The 19,595-nt window shown below is 35.9% G+C and overlaps 1 protein-coding gene across 7 annotated transcripts in view; it reads right to left on the reverse strand.

Annotated features, from left to right (window-relative positions):
* Positions 1 to 19,595, reverse strand: part of EHBP1 (EH domain binding protein 1) — a 392,318-nt gene that overhangs the window by 103,692 nt on the left and 269,031 nt on the right. For 6 of the 7 annotated variants that reach the window (XM_027865118.1, XM_027865117.1, XM_027865119.1 and 3 more), the window contains exon 14: positions 18,556 to 18,699. In XM_027865118.1, the coding sequence (XP_027720919.1) occupies positions 18,556 to 18,699 (144 nt within the window). The remainder of the gene's footprint in view (positions 1 to 18,555; positions 18,700 to 19,595) is intronic. The other variant, XM_027865114.1, reaches the window with a different exon arrangement.

Genomic DNA, 19,595 nt, shown 5'->3' on the forward strand with positions numbered 1-19,595 from the left:
GTACAAAACAATTAATACTGTTTCACTACTATCAAAGACACTCAGATTATTTTACATCAAGTGAAGCAAAAGAATTAGTTGCTTCACAGTGCCACCACTAGGAACTGTAAATACAACAGCACGCAATTAGTAATGCACATGTGACTTTTGGTTCAAGGCATATATCCTTGGGAAAGCCATAACATGATAAGGAGAACAAAAGAAACATTTAAAGATGAAATGAATAAAGATTTTTAACTTTACCCTGGTACATGCTGAGCAATAACAGAAGAGGCAATGCAAAATACTGCTCGCTTAGTAAAAGTGGTATCGTCTAAAGATTAACAACATGGCACTGAACAACCGCACAGTAAATGTTCATGGCTAATGATGGCAGTATGAAAACGAGTGTTCTTGATGCTAAGGCATGTAGGCCTAACTCTTCCATTCAAGGCAAGTCCACGTAAATTAAAACTTTACAGGCTGAGAGTTTATGGTCATGTAATAGAAAAAAAATCTGACTTTTAAAAGTATAGCTTTGTTTTTATGTCACCTGAATATGTGTCAATAAATTGATGACATACATCTTCTAAAAAGTCTGATAGTCATGTTTAGGGAATTATATTTCTAAGCAACTCAAATTTAGACATAATAAGCTACTATTCAAACGGTAATGAATAAAAGTCATTGACTTGTGCTGAAGTATTTATAACTGAAATGTAAGCATAAGACATTCCTACTCCACAAAATACAGCTATAAAAAAAGATTAGCTATACATTTTAAATGTCTTACTGGTCTGAAACGGATTATGTACATTAAATCTTCTTACTATTGTGTTGGAGTAGGCTATGGAATAAGGAATATATTTTTATCTCAGTGTCCTGGGAATTTTGAATACACAGAGAAAATGTTAGCACCCTCCCCAACTAAAAAAAGATAAATTTCTTATTCTATAAGCTATTAAAAGGTTTTAGAACCACTGACTGAACATTGAGTTTCTTGTTCTTATATTTTTATGTGAAATTAACAACCTGTAGTTTCATATAAATGAAAAAGATATGATAAACTTTAAATTTTATTTTTTAGATAAAGACTAGCTTGAAATTTTTTTTAAAACAAAAAAGTATTGATAGATACTATGTTAACCCTTTTATATGTGAAGTACCAGTAGTATAATCTAATATTTTTGAAATATAAAAATAGGGTGGCCAACTCTAGTTATTTAAAATTCTATTTATCTTTGTGATGACATGATTTTCATGTATAAATGAAAGCTATTGGATAAATTACTAATAATCAAGGATTACCAAAATAATGCTCAATCTTTTTACCAATTAGAAAGTAACTGCTTATTTCATAATCTCTAGAAGATCTAGTGATCTTATCTAAATCTGACACAATTGTCAGCATGGCAGGCTTGTATTTTTTTGAATCGATATTTTTCAATTAACATTAAAAAAGCAAGGTTGTGGTCTACAAAGTCCTGCACCTCTACTATTACAACAAAATAGTTAAGAGATTTTAACAGGTTTTTTAAAGTGTTGGTTTTCTTAAGAGAAATAATGTAGAGTATTTCGAAAGGTCAGTAAAAATTATACTACCTTCTTGACAACTGGTACTGAAAACTTCTTATACTGAGGTTATCGAAAATCTGGTTCTCAAATTTCTCTGCAGTTAATCAGAGAATGGCTATAACCCATGTCAATATAATTATACCCTTTTCTTTACACTTAATTCAAAGTCCAGTTTTCCCTTAGAGTTTTTAAAGATGCCTAAAATTCATTACAGACATTCATGGAAACATTTTGCTCATTAATGCTGCTAACTTACTAGCTAATAAGGGTAAACACTACTATTTGTATAATTTAAATAGCAGGTATGGCCACATCTTAAATGTCTTGTAAAATATTCTATCTAGTTCCATATTTTAACAAATCATTTTAGTTGTTCCTCTGGATGGCAACTTTTTCACTATACTTTTTCAAATCAAGATAACCATTATCTAAACTTGACTTTTCAAAGGATTAAAGGTATTGGTTATGACTGAAGAACTATCACTATGACAGAAACTTCAAGTCTGTAGTATAATCAGCTTAGAAAGTTTATAATATTAATTGTTTATTCTTAGTAAGTTTCCAAATGTGTGACTATTGGCTGTCTTGAAGGCATCATTTTTCATGCTAAACAATTCACAAATGTAAAGTGAACTTATATTTATAAAATCACTGATCCCTAAATGGTTAGACTAGTTAGATAACAAATTTGTTTTGCCTCTCCTGGAAGACTGCACATTTACATTATACATATTATTATTAATGATAAGTAACAATATCTATATCAGTGATAATTAAACTTACATAATGAGAGGTTTGAAGTGCTTTACACATGTTCTTTCAATTATTTTTATAACACTTATATGAGGTTTTGAAGAGAACTAAGTATTATCCCCAATTTATTTATTTCTCTCCAAATTTGCTTTTTTTCTGGGAGGATATATTTATTAACTTTCACTCAAATGCAAAAAATTCATCATGTGCATGTTCATGTTATTATATGTGTCATCTTTATTCTCAATGAAACATTTTAAATACAAAGGGATTTCTACTTCCTATGGTTAAATTTATATAGCAAAAAGAAAATTAACTAAATTTCCAATCTAGATTTACATATAAAATGCTAATAAGTGGAAAATAGGCTAAAGTAGAAAGCTCTTATTCTATGCAGATTGGCTATACATGCAACAAGCCCCAAGAAAGGAAAAAGGAAAGGTAATAGAATTATAAAATAGGTATTTTAAAAAAAATATAAACTTCTTATCTCCTACCTACAAACTCTCATTCTTTTTTTTTCATTGTTTTTATTAACACTTGATTTCATCAATGCTGCAAACTCCTGGTGTGGAAACTCCCTCCATCTGATGCAGACAGGAAGGAGACTCACTGATTAATTTATAGTCTCAGGAACCTGGGTCTTCCTGTTTCCAAGGCCAGATGGCACATGTCTCTGTGTGTGTGTGTGTGTGTGTGTGTGTGTGTGTGTGTGTGTGTACACATACATATATTTTAAATATAAAATTATAGGTTGATTTGTCTTGTCTAGCAGTTTTCTTTCCCCAAACCCTCCAAATATAGTTCTGTTGATAGCAATACAGAAAAACCCTAACAGCATAAAACTACTGAATTTTCAACTTTTGAGTTTCAATTTAGCTTTAAGTACATGAGGACAATAGAAAAACACCCTATCCCACTAAGTACTCACATCAGAAAAATGCAAACATTTGAAAGTATTACAGAATGCAATAATAATAAAGAAAATAAAAAAAACAAAACCTAGATCCTATTAAAATAATTTCTAGAAATATCCAAGGTATGTTAAAGAATATATGAAAGTATTATGAATCAAGTGACCTTTCATAAGACAAGAAAATCAAAACATCAAGTTTGCATTTTGAACGTTCTTTATGGATGATATAATAGAAAGCATTTATGAAGTTCTTGCTGTGTGCCAAATACTGTGTGACACACTGTGAATACAAATAGAAGAGTAGGACAGTACCTGCTCATATTCTAATGGGGGAAGATCTACGATCTACTAAGTAAATGAATGGAGAGAACATGTGCAGAGCCATGATTCTGAAAGAGCTAAATCAATCAAATTTGTCTTCCTGACTTCAAAGCATTTCAAACAAATGATGATTCATTGTTTTAAAGGTGTCAGAAAAAATAGTCTCCTTCTTATGGTTTAAGAGATTTCACCATCAAGGAATTCTTCCTTAAATCAATCAGATTTGTCATCAATCGATCAATAAGCATTTATTAACTGAAACAAAAATCAGATAGAAGAACAAAAGGGCAATGTCATAAAAACCCAAGAAGAAGTGAGTATCCAGGAGGAGAGAGTGGTGTCAGTTGCAAAAGAGAAGTTAAGAAGAAAGAGGGCTGACAAAAGATTAGATATTACAACTAAGAGATCATTGGCAGCCTTGGAGAAAACAATTTACATAGAGTGAAGGGCTAGACTCAGAAGGAAAAAAAAAAAGAGAAACAAGTAGGAGGGGAAGAGAGGAAGTAGAGACAACATACATAAACAATTTTTTTTCCCCTAGGGATTTTGCTATGAAAGGGAAGAGGGATAGCTTGAGGGGATGGCAGGGTGTGGGAAAGCAGAGAAGGGAACTAGATGAAGACACACAATATTAAATTCTCTTTAGAGAAGAGATGGGATGGGAACAGGGTAGAAGCAGTCGGGCTGGCCTTTGTGAGAAGTGTTATCTCTTCATCAGAGTTTAGAGTAAAGGAAAGAGAGACTAGGGGATGATGTCAAGGAGTTTTGAGAGAAGAGGGAGTTCAGAGTGAATGACTTCTCTCTTCTCATGTTGAAATTCATTTTCTCTTGTTTGATCCTCAGTGGATAGTAAAAACAAAGTCATTATTACCTATGTAAAAAAGATATGTGTTTCTTTTTAAAATAAGTATCTATTGATGTCATTATTTTAGATCACCTGCATTTCCTACTGTATCCTTCCCTAACCACTTCCAGGCAACCATCCCTTATAATATGGAATTATTTTTAAGTAAGTAAAAAATTTCAACAGAGTTAACAAATATGTAGAAAATGTCTGATGTTACATGCAGAATTCCACACTCATGGTCCCCCAACTATGCAAACTGGGAAAAAGTGTCTTCTCTTATTTCTTCTTTGGGAACAAGTTGTACATTATAATTTTATGGCATTCATTTTCAATTTTTCATTGTTGTTCTTTCTCCTGATATTGTTTTGGTCATTTGTTACATTGTTTTCCTTGATCTAGGTAGTTCATTTTGCATTAACTTATTTAAATCTTTCCATGTTTCTACATATTCATCAGATTCTTATTTCTTATAGTATAGTAAACATCTTGTTAAGTCATTCTCCAGTCAATGGATATCTACTTTGTCTCTAGTTTTTTACTAACACAAAAAGTGCTGCAGTAAATACTTTGGGACATATGGGGGCTTTCTTTTTGTCATTTACTTCCTTGAGATACAGATCAGAAGTGGAATCTCTGGATCAAAGGGTACTGATATTTTAGTCATTTTCTTCAAAGAATTCCAGACTGCTTTCTAGAATGGTTGAATTAATTCACAGGTCCACCAAAAATGAATTAGTGTACTGTTTTTTCCAAAGTCCTTCCAACATTAGCTATTCCCATCTTTTATCATCTTTAAAACCACAGAGCTAGTTTATTTTGCATTCCTTTAATTATTAATGATTTGTGGCACTCTTTCATATTATTGATAAAATGCACCTCTTTGAGGAATGCTTCTTCATATCTTTTGACCTCTTATTTGTTGAGATATGGCTTTTAGTCTGGTATATTTGCTAGGGGGTCTATATATCTTAGGGGCAGCGAGGTGGCATAGTAGATAGAGTGTGAGTCTGGAATCTGAAAGACTCATCTTCATGAGTTCAAATCCAGTCACAGACACCTATTAGCTCGGTGACTCTGGGCAAGTCACTTAACCCTACTTGCCTCAGTTTCCTCAATCATAAAATAAGCTGGATAAGGAAATGGCAAGCACCCCAGGATCTCTGCCAAGAAAACCCCAAATGGAGTCATGAAGACTGAGACATGAATGACTGAACAATAACAAAATATATCTTAGATATCAGACCTTTATCAGAGATATATGATACACATTTTCCTCCAGTTAACTATTTTCCTTTTTGCATTAATTTTTCACACGACAACTTTATAGTTTCATATAACCAACCTTATCACTTATAATCACTTCTACCCTTTATTTGGATTTTAAAAATACCTCTCCTACCATAGATGTGAGAGGGATATGATCTACTATTCTTAAAAAAATTATAGTATGATCTTTAATATTCAAGTTTTCTATTTTGAACTCATTATAGAATTTGGAACAAGATGTTGATCTAAACTTAATTTCTGTCAGATTGTTTTCTAGCTTTCCCAATAGCTCTTGTCAAATAGGAAAGTCTTTCTTAGGTAATTTATGTTTGTATTTATCAAACACTGGGTTCATGATTTCTCATTCTTTCTTGTTTAGCTTGTTTCACTGATTTATTTTTCTATTTTTTAAAAATCAGGAACAAATGGCTTTGATGTTTACTGCTTTTTAATACAATTTGAGGTCTGAAAGTCCTGTTCCTCTACTCTTCCTTTTTCATTTTTTTCTGACATTTCAGATCATTATTCATCCAGATGAATTTTATTATTTTGTCAACCTATATAAGTTGTCTATCCTTTTGGTAGTCTGATATGTAAAGAACTAAATCTGTCCAACTGACTTTGGTAGTATTGTCATTTTTGTTATACCAGTGTGACCTAGTCATGAGCACTGACTAGCCCTCCAGGTATTGAAGGCATTCTTTATTTCTCTAAAAGAGCATTTTGTAACTATCTATACAAACATGCAGCATGATTTGGCAGGGCGATTCAGTTATTTTGCCCATTTTTTTAAGTTATTTTGAATGAGACTTCCCTCTCTTTCCTGCTTCCTGGGGTTTATTATTCCTATAGAAATGTTGTTGATTTTATGTGGGTTTATTCTATAGTCTTTCACCGAAGCTACAATTTCAATTAGTTTCTTTGTTGATTCCCTAGGATTTTCTAGGTAAACCATCTTATTATAAGCAAAAAGAAATGTTTATCTCCTCTTTGACCATCTTTATAGCTTTAAATTCCTTCTTTTGTCTTACTGTTATTTCTAGTGTTTCTAGAACAATGTTAAATAGGGGAAAGAGATATACTTGCTTTGCCCCTACATTTACTGAGAAATCTTCTAGAGTCTATCCATTGCAGATAAGCTAGTATTTTGATTTAGATACTTTAAAAAATCATATTACAAAGAGATGTTTCTATGCCTATACTTTATAGGGTTTTTTAGGGTAGACAAATATTACGTTTTATCAAAAGCTTTTCTGTATCGGCATCTATTGATATAATCATATCATTTGGATACTTTTGTATTTGGTATGATTATACAACCATTCTTGTATGTTATCCCTGGCATATAAGTTGGACATACCCAACTTGATCATAGGGAATGGTTTTTTATATAAATTACCATAATCTTTTTGCCAGGGTTTACTGATATTAATGATACAGTTATATGCTATTTCTGTGTTTTACCATTCAACTAGTTTAGGTATTAGGGTTGTTATCTCATAAAATGAGCTCAACAGAGTTCTTTCTCAATATTTGAGGATAATTTGTGATTAGAGGTATTATTTTTAAAGACAGAATTATTTTGTAAACCCAGCTGGATCAGTTTTTTTTTAAATAACTAATTTAATTTCCTTTTCTGAGACTAGATTATTAAAGATACCAATTTGGTATCCTGTTAATTTGGCATCATACACACAGATACATACATATATACATATTCTATATAATTTTCTGATAATCCTTTTATCTTCTAACTTCTCAGTTTTATTGGTGTAAACAAAATATAACTGAGTTCTGACAATTCTTTTTTATTTTTTCTAAGTTTATTTTTATTTTATCTTTTTAATTTTTAATTTTGTTGATGTGATTTTTCTGCTTTTTAAGCAGAATTAGGCTAGGTAATTAATCTTTCCAAAGAAGCAGCTTTTAATTTTGCTTATCAGTTCCATAATGTTTCTGATTTTCAATTTATCTATATCACTTCTAATTTTCAAGATTTCCTTTTTTTTTTTGCCTTTTTTGGGTTTATTTTTGTTGGGTAGTTTTAAAATCACTTGTTTAGTTCATTAATCTTCTCCATTTCTACTTGGTTAATGTATGTTTTTAAAATACAATTTTTCATATGGGGAATGCTTCTGAATTCCAGGAATGCTGAATGTTGTCTCATTATTATGATTATCTTTCACATGGTTACCATTTCAATCATTTGTTCTTTGACCAACTTGTTTAATATTTCATTATTAAGTCTCAATTAAGGTTTATAGCTTTTGCTCCTCCCCTTATTAATATTTTTATTATATAAGTATTTAATATGACATTTAAAAAAGCATTTACTTCCAATTTTTTTATGCCCTCATACATGGGATCTTTTTATTAACTGTTATATGGTACTGAGAAAAACATATATTCTTTACTGGTCCCATTCAGAAGCCAACATAACTCTTTCAACCCTTAAGCTCTAACAATCTGTCCAGTGCTATATTTTCCCTTTGATTTGCCCAACTACCAGAGCAACTTAAAGTGTCCTAGTGCTACTGTGTTACTACCAATGTTATTTTTAAAATTCAGTTAATTTTTCCTTTATGAATTTAGATGTTATTCCACTTGGAGCATATGTTTAATAATGTTATTGGTTCACTGTGTTAAGAATAACATAATTTCTTTCTTGGGATTGCAAATGTTTCTTCTTACTTTATCTGATAGCACAGTTGTTAAGTCTTCCTTTTTCAGACTCATTTGATACATAGTAAATTTTGTTCCAGTATCTCATTTTGATTTTATGTGTAACTTTGGTTATGTGTTTCTTTTAACAGATTGTGAGGTTTTGTTTTCTCATCTATGCTGCTATTCTCATTTAATTGTCTTATTTAGTTTAGTGACATTAAAAGTCATGAATTAGGTTTGTATTTGCCTCTGTTTGTGTCTCTAGTATTACTTTAAACTATTTTAAATTATCTTCCTCTATTAATTCAATATTTTGCTCAGTTTGCTTTGCTTAAACTCCTTGGATGTAAACCTGTTCCCACAGACTTCTCCCCTTCTTTTTCAACCATTTCACTACTTTTGGGGTTTTATTTAAATTATAGATTTCTTTTTATTATTTATTTCTTCTCTATTTGTCTCTTCTTTTTCTCCTCTAAATTAGTTCTAATTCTCCTTCATCTCCTTCCTTCCAACTTTACTTGCTAGTTTTTTTCTATATCTTTTTTTGACAGAGAATTGTTTTGCTTTATTTTCTTTATCAAATTTCTTCCCTCCTTGTCTTTTCTGAAATTTTCTTTTCATAGTTGATACTCTTTTCTAATCCTTTTTAAAATTTGAGTTTCTCATGGATTTAAGGCTTCTGAAATACTGAGTTTGAACTTCTTCTAATGAATTTTTATGTTATTGTCTATATAATCTTGCCACATGTCTTTTTTTTTTTTTTTACTGTTGTGCCTCACTCTTAGAAGTGTCAAATAGTGAAGTAATTTGAATAGAAGCAGTGTTCCATGGCAGCCACTACTTTCGTTCCAAAATTTTTAGTCCAGTTCTATACCTTTTCTTCCCTACACGATCATTCTTCTTTCCATTGACCATGCCCTCTCATTTCTGGGTCAGTGTCCCTCCCATCCTTATGGGTACCAGCTCACATATGCCTTCTCTTGGGACAAGGTGACATCTATGGAGGCACAACACTCTTTTATAGGAGGTAGTCTTCCAATGAATTAATTTCTCTAGATCAAATCCATCATGAAGTTTCCATCTCCTAACTCAGGCATATACTTCTCCCATAGAAATGGTCTTCTTATCCTAATTGGATAAAGGTAAAGCACCATTTTTCTCTGTAGAGAGATCATGTCCTCTTTTAACATTATTGTCTTTTGCTTCTCATCTGCCAGATTTTCCACCATCTTATTTTTTTTATTCTAAATTTGTTAATCTTTCTATCATCTCTTAGGACCAACTCAGTTTTTTTTTCTAATTTGCCAAATTTATTATTTCATCAAAAGTTCTAACTTCTGATATATATTCATTTCTAATTTCTTCTCTTATGAATTTAATTACTCTTTTGAATCAATCTTTTTTCTTATTTGTTATTTCTTCTTGTTGTTCCATTTACTCTTGGGATTCTATAGGATCCTTCATTTCACAGTCATTAGTTCAATTTCCTTTGTCATGTAATATTTAACAGTATTTTGTAGTCTCTTTGAGGGCTTAGTATTCATTATTCCTTCTAGTTTTCAGAACCTGTTGATTTTATCTGCTAATGTTCTGGGTTTGTATTGAGTTTTTTCCTCTTGAAATTTTTGGTATTTTAGTTTTTTTCCCCTCATATTCTCCTCTAACTTTGTGACTTTTCCCCTTTGTTTGTCAGTACATCCCAAAGTACAGCTGAGAAACTGTCTCAGGATCCTCTTGAATTTAAGGGTTTGGGGGCTTGTGCCCCTGCCTTTAGCGGCTTTAGGAGTCAGGGAAGAGGACAGGACTGATCCGAGCTGGAATTCTGTCCCTCTCTCTTCAAGCTCAGCCAGCCATTCACGCTGGCTTCCTGCTCCATTTCCTCACTTGGATCTCTTCTTTCCCTTCTTTGGCTGAGCAGAGTTAATCACTGCCTCTTTATTAATAGTTGGAGGAGGGAATGGAGGGTGTTCCAGGCAGGATCTGGAGCTTTTGCAGTCTGTAACTTAGGGGCCACTCTAGACAGAAGGCATCACACATTCCCACCACATGGCTTAACAGAGGTGGCTTCTGCTGCTTGTTGTGGGAAGAGGATAGGGAGGCAAACAAGGATTGAAGTGTGCTGGCAAAATCCCTTCAACAGGAGAGGATCCCAATATGGGGGATTCTATGAGTTCAAATATGATGATTTGCATCTAGCAACTAATTCTTGCGTTGGGCTTTTTGGTTTTATTATTTGGAGGATTACAGGGAAGAAAGAAAGTGTGTAGTCTGCTATATTGCTAGTTCCATGACCTAGAAGTCCACCACCATATATGTGAAGCCAGTTATTAAATTGTTTAGTTTTTTTTAGTATTTATGCCTCAGCAGGGCTTATACTCTTATAAGGGAGAAGGCAGACTTGACCGTGGTCATAGACTGAGGAGACAGAGCTGTGTCTGTGCAAAGACAGTGAAGAGATGGTAAGAATGGAGATGAGAACAGGATCCCTTTGAAGGAGTAGCTCCAGTGGTCTCCAGGGTTATTAGTTGGGGGAACTGCGGTGATCCCTATGATTCAAAATGCAAAGGGTAATAGGAGAATATCCAGGGCTTTGCTCCCTCTACCACGGTCTCTGGGAAAGTTGGGAGTCAGGTATCTCAAAGAATCACAGAATTTTAGAGGAGGAAAGGATATTAGTAGTCAATAGTTCAATGTATACACCAAACAGAATCTCCACTACATACTCAGCAGGTGGTAACCTAAAATCTGCTAAAACATGCTAACAATATAGGGGAACCCACTTCTCGGTCAGAGTATGCCACTTAGGCACAGCTCTTATTGTTGAGAGAGATTTTCCTGCCAGGAAACCAGAATGTGCAGCTGTGCAGCAACTCTCTATTGCTCCTGGTTCTTTGTTCTGGAGTCAAATAGAACAAGTCTATTCTTCCTTCCACATGACAGCACTTCAAATGCTTGACGACAAATATTATGGTCCTTCTAAGTCTTTTCAAGGCTAAGCAGGTGCAGTTCCTGTACTCTTCCAACTGATCTTCAGAGAGCTTGAACAGAGAAGCCGCTGCTTTCCTGGTTGCCCTCATCTGGACATTCTTCCTCAATTGTGGAGCCCAGAACCGAACATAATCCTCTTGATGCAGACTGACCAGGGCATGTTAGAATAGGACTGTCACCTCCTTGCCTCTAGAAGCTATGCCTCTCTTTGTGGTCACATCTGTATTTTGCCTGCCACGTCATTCTGCTAAATCACATGGAACTTGCAATAATTTAAAATTCTAAAATCTTTTTCAGATAAATTGCTGCATAATCATACCTGTCCCATGTTATTCTTTGTTGGGAGAATTTTCCCATGGGAGTTCTAGCTTCTCTTGGCAGAAGCTGAGGGTCACAACCTGTTGCACGGCAAAAACAAGGAAGTCTTACAAGACCTCTCCTTTGCTGACACGCAGCTCCCACGGTTGGCTTGGCTCTCCTCTCATTGGAAGAAAAGTCCTACTCATACCCCTGATACGAGGGCTGCAGGTGTCCAGCAGACTTGGTAATTGGCTATTATGTGGAGATCATGCTTTGATCAGGTGTTACTAAGGATATAAAAGAAAGCTACTAGCACTTAATAAACGGAGCTTCTGCCATCTTGCTGTCTCCTGCCTCATCAATGCGCCTCTGGGTTAAGAGTATTGAGCTGGTCTCATGCTTACCACTGCAGCGGCAGCGTCAGCTGGCACCCAATGTGGGGCAGGAGGAAAGGGCTCCACGAGCGGAAAATTACTTTTCCAAGAGTTTAGCGCCGGTAAGCTTCAAGCTTCAATCTCAGAAAAAGAGATCTCTGAGGCGTATCCTGTCGTAAGAAGACGACGGAGAAGGATCTCCCCTTGGCTCCCGGAACACGGTTGTTTTGAGCCAGGGAGATGGAAAAGTATTTGGGGAGCAGACGACATCTTTTGACAATACTTGCCCGGGAGAAGTAAGAGATGAATTCGACCTCCAGGTGAAAAACAACGGGACTGTGCAAATGGTGGGGTGTGACCTCGCAGGACTGTCCATGCAGCAGCCGCTTTGTTGGTCCTGCAGTGACAGCCGGAGGGCTGCATGAAAGTTCGGAACATTGCCCTTGCTGTGAATATTCCCGACATGAGGCTGCACCAGCTTCACCTACTCGGCGGACGGGGGCGCCCTGCTCCAACGCCACCTCCCTGCGCGCGGGGGGTCTGGACAACGGTAGGGTGAACAATGACTCTGGTTTTGGCTGGCCTCATGCAGAGACTTGTGTGGCTGGACATCGCCTCTGTGTGAACTTGGTGGGATTATTGTTCAATCATGGCATGATACTCATGGCATGACATATGACTCCCTGCCCTTACCTGTATTCGTTCCTGGAATAGGAAAATCTTGGAGGATCTTTGGAGGGCTTTTGCAGCCATGGGTAACATAACAATCATCCAACAACTTGGGTCACAATTTGGAACTTGGAAAGGTGTGCTTGGATCACACTCGTGGTGCCATGGGACCAACATTGGGTATACTTTCGGCGCTCAGGCGTGTCTAGGGGAGCGCTATGCCTTTATGTGGGGAAATAAGGTGAATATCACCAGAGAGGGTGGTGGCGATTATTATAATGTTACTTGCCACGACTGTACAGTGTCTGAATGCCTCCAATTGGTGGGGGTCATTTGAGTATTGGATTATGCTGATTGTTGTAGTATGCTTACTTTTATGCTGCTACAGTCAGATGTCTTTTGAAAGTAATGATCTCCATGTTTAAAAATGTTACGTTGCAAGTACACATATTAACGGACACATATCCACAACGACACCTTTTCTAAAAAACAAAAAAGGGGGAATTGGTGGGAGAATTTTCCCATGGGAGTTCTAGCTTCTCTTGGCAGAAGCTGAGGGTCACAACCTGTTGTGTGGCAAAAACAAGGAAGTCTTACAAGACCTCTCCTTTGCTGACACGCAGCTCCCATGGTTGGCTCGGCTCTCCTCTCATTGGGAGAAAAGTCCTACTCATACCCCTGACACGAGGGCTGCAGGTGTCCAGCAGACTTGGTGATCGGCTATCACGTGGAGATCATGCTTTGATCAGGTGTTACTAAGGACATAAAAGAAAGCTACTAGCACTTAATAAACGGAGCTTCTGCCATCTTGCTGTCTCCCGCCTCATCAATGTGCCTCCGGGTTAACAGTACTGAGCTGGTCTCATGCTCACCACTGCATTGGCCACGTCAATTCTTGGTGAGGCTGTTTTTCTGAACCCATTAAAAAAAAGACTTTATAACTTTTACAAGCTGGCTGTCAGTGATATTCCTAAATCGTCTGACCATGTCTGACCATGTCATTCACTTGCTCAAGAAGCTCCCTATTCCCTTTAGGATCAAACAAAAATACACTTCTTGGTATTTGAAGTCCATCACAATCTGAGACCAATTACCTTTCAAGATGTTACACATTACTCTCTTTTATGCATTTTATAGTCGAGCCAAACTGGCACTACTTCCGGTCCCTCACAAATGACATCTCACTTCCCTTCTCCATCCCTTTGCACAGGGTGTTATCCAGACCTAGAATACATTCTTTCCTCACCTACGCATCTTGGAATCCCTAATTTCCTTCAAAGTTTAATATACGTACTCCTCCCTTCCTTCCCCCCCAGCTTATAATGCCATCCCTCCCTAAAATTAACCTAGACTTACTTAACATGTTCTAGTAGTTTTCTCTGATAGAATGTAAGATGATGAACGTAAGGACTTTTGATGTTTATTTTGGTATTCCCAGAACCTAGAACAGTGTTTTGAACTTAATAGGTACTTAAATGCTTTTAACTGATTGATCCTTGCAGTTATAAAGGTCTTAGGCTGTACCAAGGAGAACTGTAAAGAGGAATTAGAGATAGGAATAATATTGAGGGGGTAGAACTGATAAGATCTGGTGATTAAATGGATACGTAGAAAGTAGTGTAAGGAATCCAAAATATCTTTGAGGTTATGAACATAAGAATGTGATACAATGTACACAGAATGAAAAGAAGAAAATTGATTAAATTTTAGAAAATGGTATAAACTAAACAGAGCAATGTTTACTATCCATTTTAATGTAACATAAAATTCAGTTATAGTTGAAAATAAGAGTTTCTGCTTCCTGAAAAATAAATTCAGTAGAGAACCATACATACATATGTATGTATATTTTAACAGCTATGGAAATGTACATACACACACAGTCTAACTGAAATCTCTTCATAACCACTTTTTATGGATCTGCAGACCCTCAGAGCTGGACAAGACCTCAAAAGTCATCTAGTGTAATCTATAGCTGACCAAAAATCCCTATGACATTGTTAACAAGGGATCACCTAGCATTAATTTGAAGTTTTCAAGTGAGAGATAACCCAGTATATGTTCTATGCTACTTTTAGATAGCTCTAATTGTCCTTAACTTCTTTTTCCATCAAAACTCAATAATTTTCTCTGCAACTCCACCTTTTGCTTCTACTTTTGCTCAGGGTCAAACAGCTAGTAAGTGTCTGAGGTCAGATTTGAACTCATGAAGATGAGTCTTCCTGACTCCAAGTTCAGCACTCTATCCACTGTGCCACCTAGCTGCTACTATGTGCCAAGCACTCTGCTAAGTGCTGAGGATACAAAGAAAGGCAAAAGAAGGTCCCTGCTTTCAAGGAGCTCATAGTCTAATGGGGGAGACAAGAAGCAAACCAATAAGTACAAACTTAATAGGGAAAGAATATATTGGAGATAATCAACAGAGGGAAGGCATTAGAATTAAGAAGAAAGGCATCCTGTATGGGATTTTAGTTGGGATTTAAAGGAAGCCAGGGAAGCTAAGAGGCAGAAAAGAGAGGAATTGTTGGGGGGATATTAAGGAGGCCAGTGTTGTTGGATCAGAGAGTATTTGGGGGACTGTAAGGTATAAAAGGAGTGGAAGAGAGGGCAAGAGGTGAAGGGCTTTGAACACCAAATATATTTGGTATTTGATCCTGGAGGTTATAGGGAACCATTGGAGTTTCCTGAGGAGGGTAAGGATGACATGGTTGGACCTAAACTTTAGGAAATTCACTTTGGTGCCTGAATGGGGAATGGATTAGAGTAGGGAGAAAACTGGAGCAAGCATACCTACCATCAGGTTACTTCAGTAGTCCAGATGTGAAGAGATAAGGGCCTGCATCAGTGTCAGAGGAAAGAAGGGAGTGTATCTGAGAAATATGCAAAGTTGAAATTGACAAGACGTGGCAACAGACTGGATATAGAGGATAAGAAATAATGAGAAGTTGAGTACAATACCTCGTTTGAGAGTCTGAGGGATTGGGAAAATGGTTGTGCCTCTGAGAGTAATAAGAAAGTTTGGAAGAGAGGAGAGTGTAGGTGGAAAAATAATGAGTTCAAGATGTCTGGTAAACAACCATTTTGAGATGTCTGAAAGGCAGCTGGAGATGTGAGTCTAGATAAGTAGATGTGAGAATTATCAGTATAAATGTGATAATTAAGTCCAAGAAATCTGATGAGATTACCAAGTGAAGTAGTATAAAGGGAGAAAAGAAGAGAGTCTAGGACAGAGCCCTGAATCAAGGAAAACAGAGTGATTCACAGTGTTAAATGCTGCAGAGAAGTCAAGAAGAATGAAGATTGAGAACAGGCCACTTAGAAGGGCACAGCCAAGATGACAAAGTGTTAAGAACTGTCAAACTGAGCTCCTCTCCACAAATGTCCTCTGAATAGATCTAGAAAATGTGCCTGATTGAATCCTGGAGACACTGGAGAGAAGTTCAAGCCAAGAGCATATCCTGTGCTCCAGTGAGCTGTGCACCAAGGCAAGAGGAAGGTGAAGACATATACTGGGGTTTCACCAGACCCACACCAGGCCACTGTGATGGAGACAGGTGTCTAATGGCAGCTTTTTCAGCCATTACCTAGTTCTGGGTCAGAGCCTTAATGTGTACAGTGGGGTAACATTCTGGGGGAAGAAAGCCCTCAACAGTGTACTGGGAAAGGAGAAAGTTCAGCTCAGATGCAAACAGCAGCAGTTTGGAGCCTACAATTCTGCCACTATGAAGCAAAAGCACTTTCCAGATGGTTTACAGGGACTGGATTCAACATCATTTTACTCTTGTCCAAATACAAATCCAGGGCGGGAATAGGAATACCACCAACAAAGTCCAGAATTTCCAAGTCAAAGAAAAATGCTGCAAGCAGCCAGAAAATAAAAAAAAGTACTGAGGAGCTACCATCAGGATCACACACGATTTTAGAAGTCACCATTATAAAGGAGCAGGAGCCTTGAACACAATAGTCCAGAACGCAAAGGAAATAGGCTTACAGCCAAGAATAACTTAACCAGAAAAACCGAGTATAATGCATACAGGGGAAAAAATGGAACTTTGATGAAATAGAGGACTTCTAAGTATTTCTGATTAAAAGACCAGAGCTGAATAGAAAATTTGACATTCAAACACAAGACTCAAGAGAAGTATAAAAAAGTAAACACGAGAGAGAAATCATAGGAGATTAAACAAGGTTAAACTGTTTATATTCTTATATGAAAAGAGAATACATGTAATCCCTCAGAACTTTATCATCACCAGTGCTCTTAAAGGGAGTCTAATTATTAATTTTTCATTATGCAGCTTACAGTCTAACGGGAAGGAATAAGACACAAACACACAAAGCTATAATATAAAACATTACATGATAAGTTCATTAGAGGCTAAAGTACAACAAGTATGCACAAAATGCTTTCACTCTTAACTAAAGATGAAATTTTTAGTAATAGTCACAAATTAAAATCAGTTTTTTTGAGAAAAAGAAAACTACACCTGAGCCTAAAACAAATGCTTCTTAAGGAGGGACTCTGCCCCCCCCCACCCTAGAAGTTTAAAGAAAGGCTTAGAGGATGCCATGTTTTATTTGGGCTAGAGACTAAAGTGAAATAGATTCTACTTAGCCTTTTCAGTCCCTATTTTACATCAGCAAAATTCATAAAAATTAATGGCCTTGTGAAGAAAGAGTCTTGAGAAGACCTAGGTTTGCATCTTAATCTTAATACTTAATACTTAATGTTTGGGTAAGTCATTTAACCACCTTGAGCCTCAGTTTCCTCATTCATAAAAATTGTGTAAAATATCAAAGAATTAGGGGCAGCTAGGTGGCACAATGGATAGAGCACCCAGAAGTCAGGAGGACCTGAGTTCAAATCTGGCCTCAGACCAGACACTTGACACTTACTAGCTGTGTGACCCTGGGCAAGTCACTTAACCCCAACTGCCTAAAAACAAAAACAAAAAGCAAAAAAAAAAACAAAAAAAAATCAAAGAACTGTATGATAGAAAAAGGAAGTGGGCTGGTCATATATTACAAACAGGGTATGACTATTATATCCCTTATGCATGCCACTAGTTCCCATGCAATGTCAAGAGATCCAGAGGATGGTCTTTAGCATACCGGATGAACCTCTTATGGAGGATTTATGGAAGGGCATGGAGAAGAGTTGTAATAATAACAATAATAATAATAAGATGATGATGATGATGATGATGATGACAGCATTTTATAGCACTTGAAGTGTTTTACATATTACCTCACCTGATCCTTGCAATAACCTATGAGAAAGGTAATATTATTATCCCTATTTTACAGATGAAGAAACCGAGGTCAAAAGAGGTTAATTAACTTGCTCAGGGTCATATAGGTATTAAGTGTCTGAGGCTGGATTTGGACACAGGTCTTCCTGATTTGTACAAAATGGGAAGCATGGATGAATTGCAACTGTTGGAGGGATTAATGAGAACCCAGATTAATGGAATTAATGAAGTCTATTTCACAGAGCTAGCACGAGGAAAAATGCCTTGCAAACCTTGAAGCAATATACAAGTGTGTGTTATCATTATTATTAGTTGTAGCACTACAATTTGGCAAACAGGCAGCTGGGATTAGGAAAACCAACATACAAACTAACTTCCTTCTCCAGAGAGGATGGTCATCTAAAGAATAGATTATTTAAACATGAATGAAATTCATACACCAGAGATACAATTTTTTCCTCCTCGTTAATGCCATTATGTAGGAAAAACAGGTATAAAAATTACAACCATCTAGCTATCAATAAAGTACTTATTGAGGGCCTACTATGATCCTCTCATTGTGTGACATGTTGTAAGAAGACAATTATCTTGGGGGAAAGAGGTATAACTAAATAAGAATTAATTGCAATGATTCCAACCCATGAACCTTACATCGCTCAGCTGCTTACTGCGCGCTGGGGTGGATGCACTGGTGATCTGCTTATTCCCAGCCTTTAAAGCAGCATCTCTTCTTGCCTGTTCCAGCAGAACTCTTGCTCTTTCCTTAAGTTCTTCCTGTCTTGATAATATTCGCTGCTTAAAAGTAAAGAGGCAGAATTAGTTGCAAAGATACATATATATAATCTATATGTGCATACTAATTAATATCCAGGTAATCTACCTAAATAAAAAAGACCAGAATTAAGACAACTTCATGAGATTGTGTGAGATAAGAGCATGCTCAATATATACTATGGCATTTATAAGCACATTTTAACATAAGTGAAATTATCTTTAGCACTTAAATCTTGTTTATCATAGTTTAGTCATAACGAAACTTTATGGAAATATTCTCAAAAGAGGGTATAGTGTCTATAAGTCTATTGTTTCTCTAATTCTTCATTTTTTTTTAAGGCAGTTGGGGTTAAGTGACTTGCCCAGGGTCACACAGCTAGTGTCATATGTCTGAGACCAGATCTGAACTCAGGTCCTCCTGACTCCAAGGCTGCAGCTTTATCCACTCATGTTTTCTAAAAGTACCATGTTCTAAAAATGGAATACATTTAAATTCAATTTTAAGGCCCTAGAGTTTTATAGAATGACCATTACCTCTTTTACATTTTACTTTATGTAAACATACATTTTTCTGTAATATCTGTGAATGGTGACCAAAGATCTCCTTTATTTAGTGACCATTTCATTTTTAGTATAGTAAAAATCAACTTCACCTAGAGTTTAAAAAGGATTGAAACATTTTAACTGTATTTATTCTGGTAAAATTTGCTTAAATTCTTCACACTTAACAATGGTCTAAATCACATGTTTTGAGTCAATGAAAAGCAATCCTGGAAGTCTGGCTTTCCCTACCTATCTTCCCTAAAATAAAACAAACCTCATCAGAATTATAACATTTTTCTGGGTTGAGCTACTGAAAAATATTAAGTATTTATTCTGTACTACATATTTTGAAGAACTTTGGGAACAAATTGCCA

The sequence above is a fragment of the Vombatus ursinus genome, unplaced genomic scaffold (assembly GCF_900497805.2).
Source record: "Vombatus ursinus unplaced genomic scaffold, bare-nosed wombat genome assembly UNPS02014778.1, whole genome shotgun sequence".
Taxonomy (NCBI): domain Eukaryota; kingdom Metazoa; phylum Chordata; class Mammalia; order Diprotodontia; family Vombatidae; genus Vombatus; species Vombatus ursinus.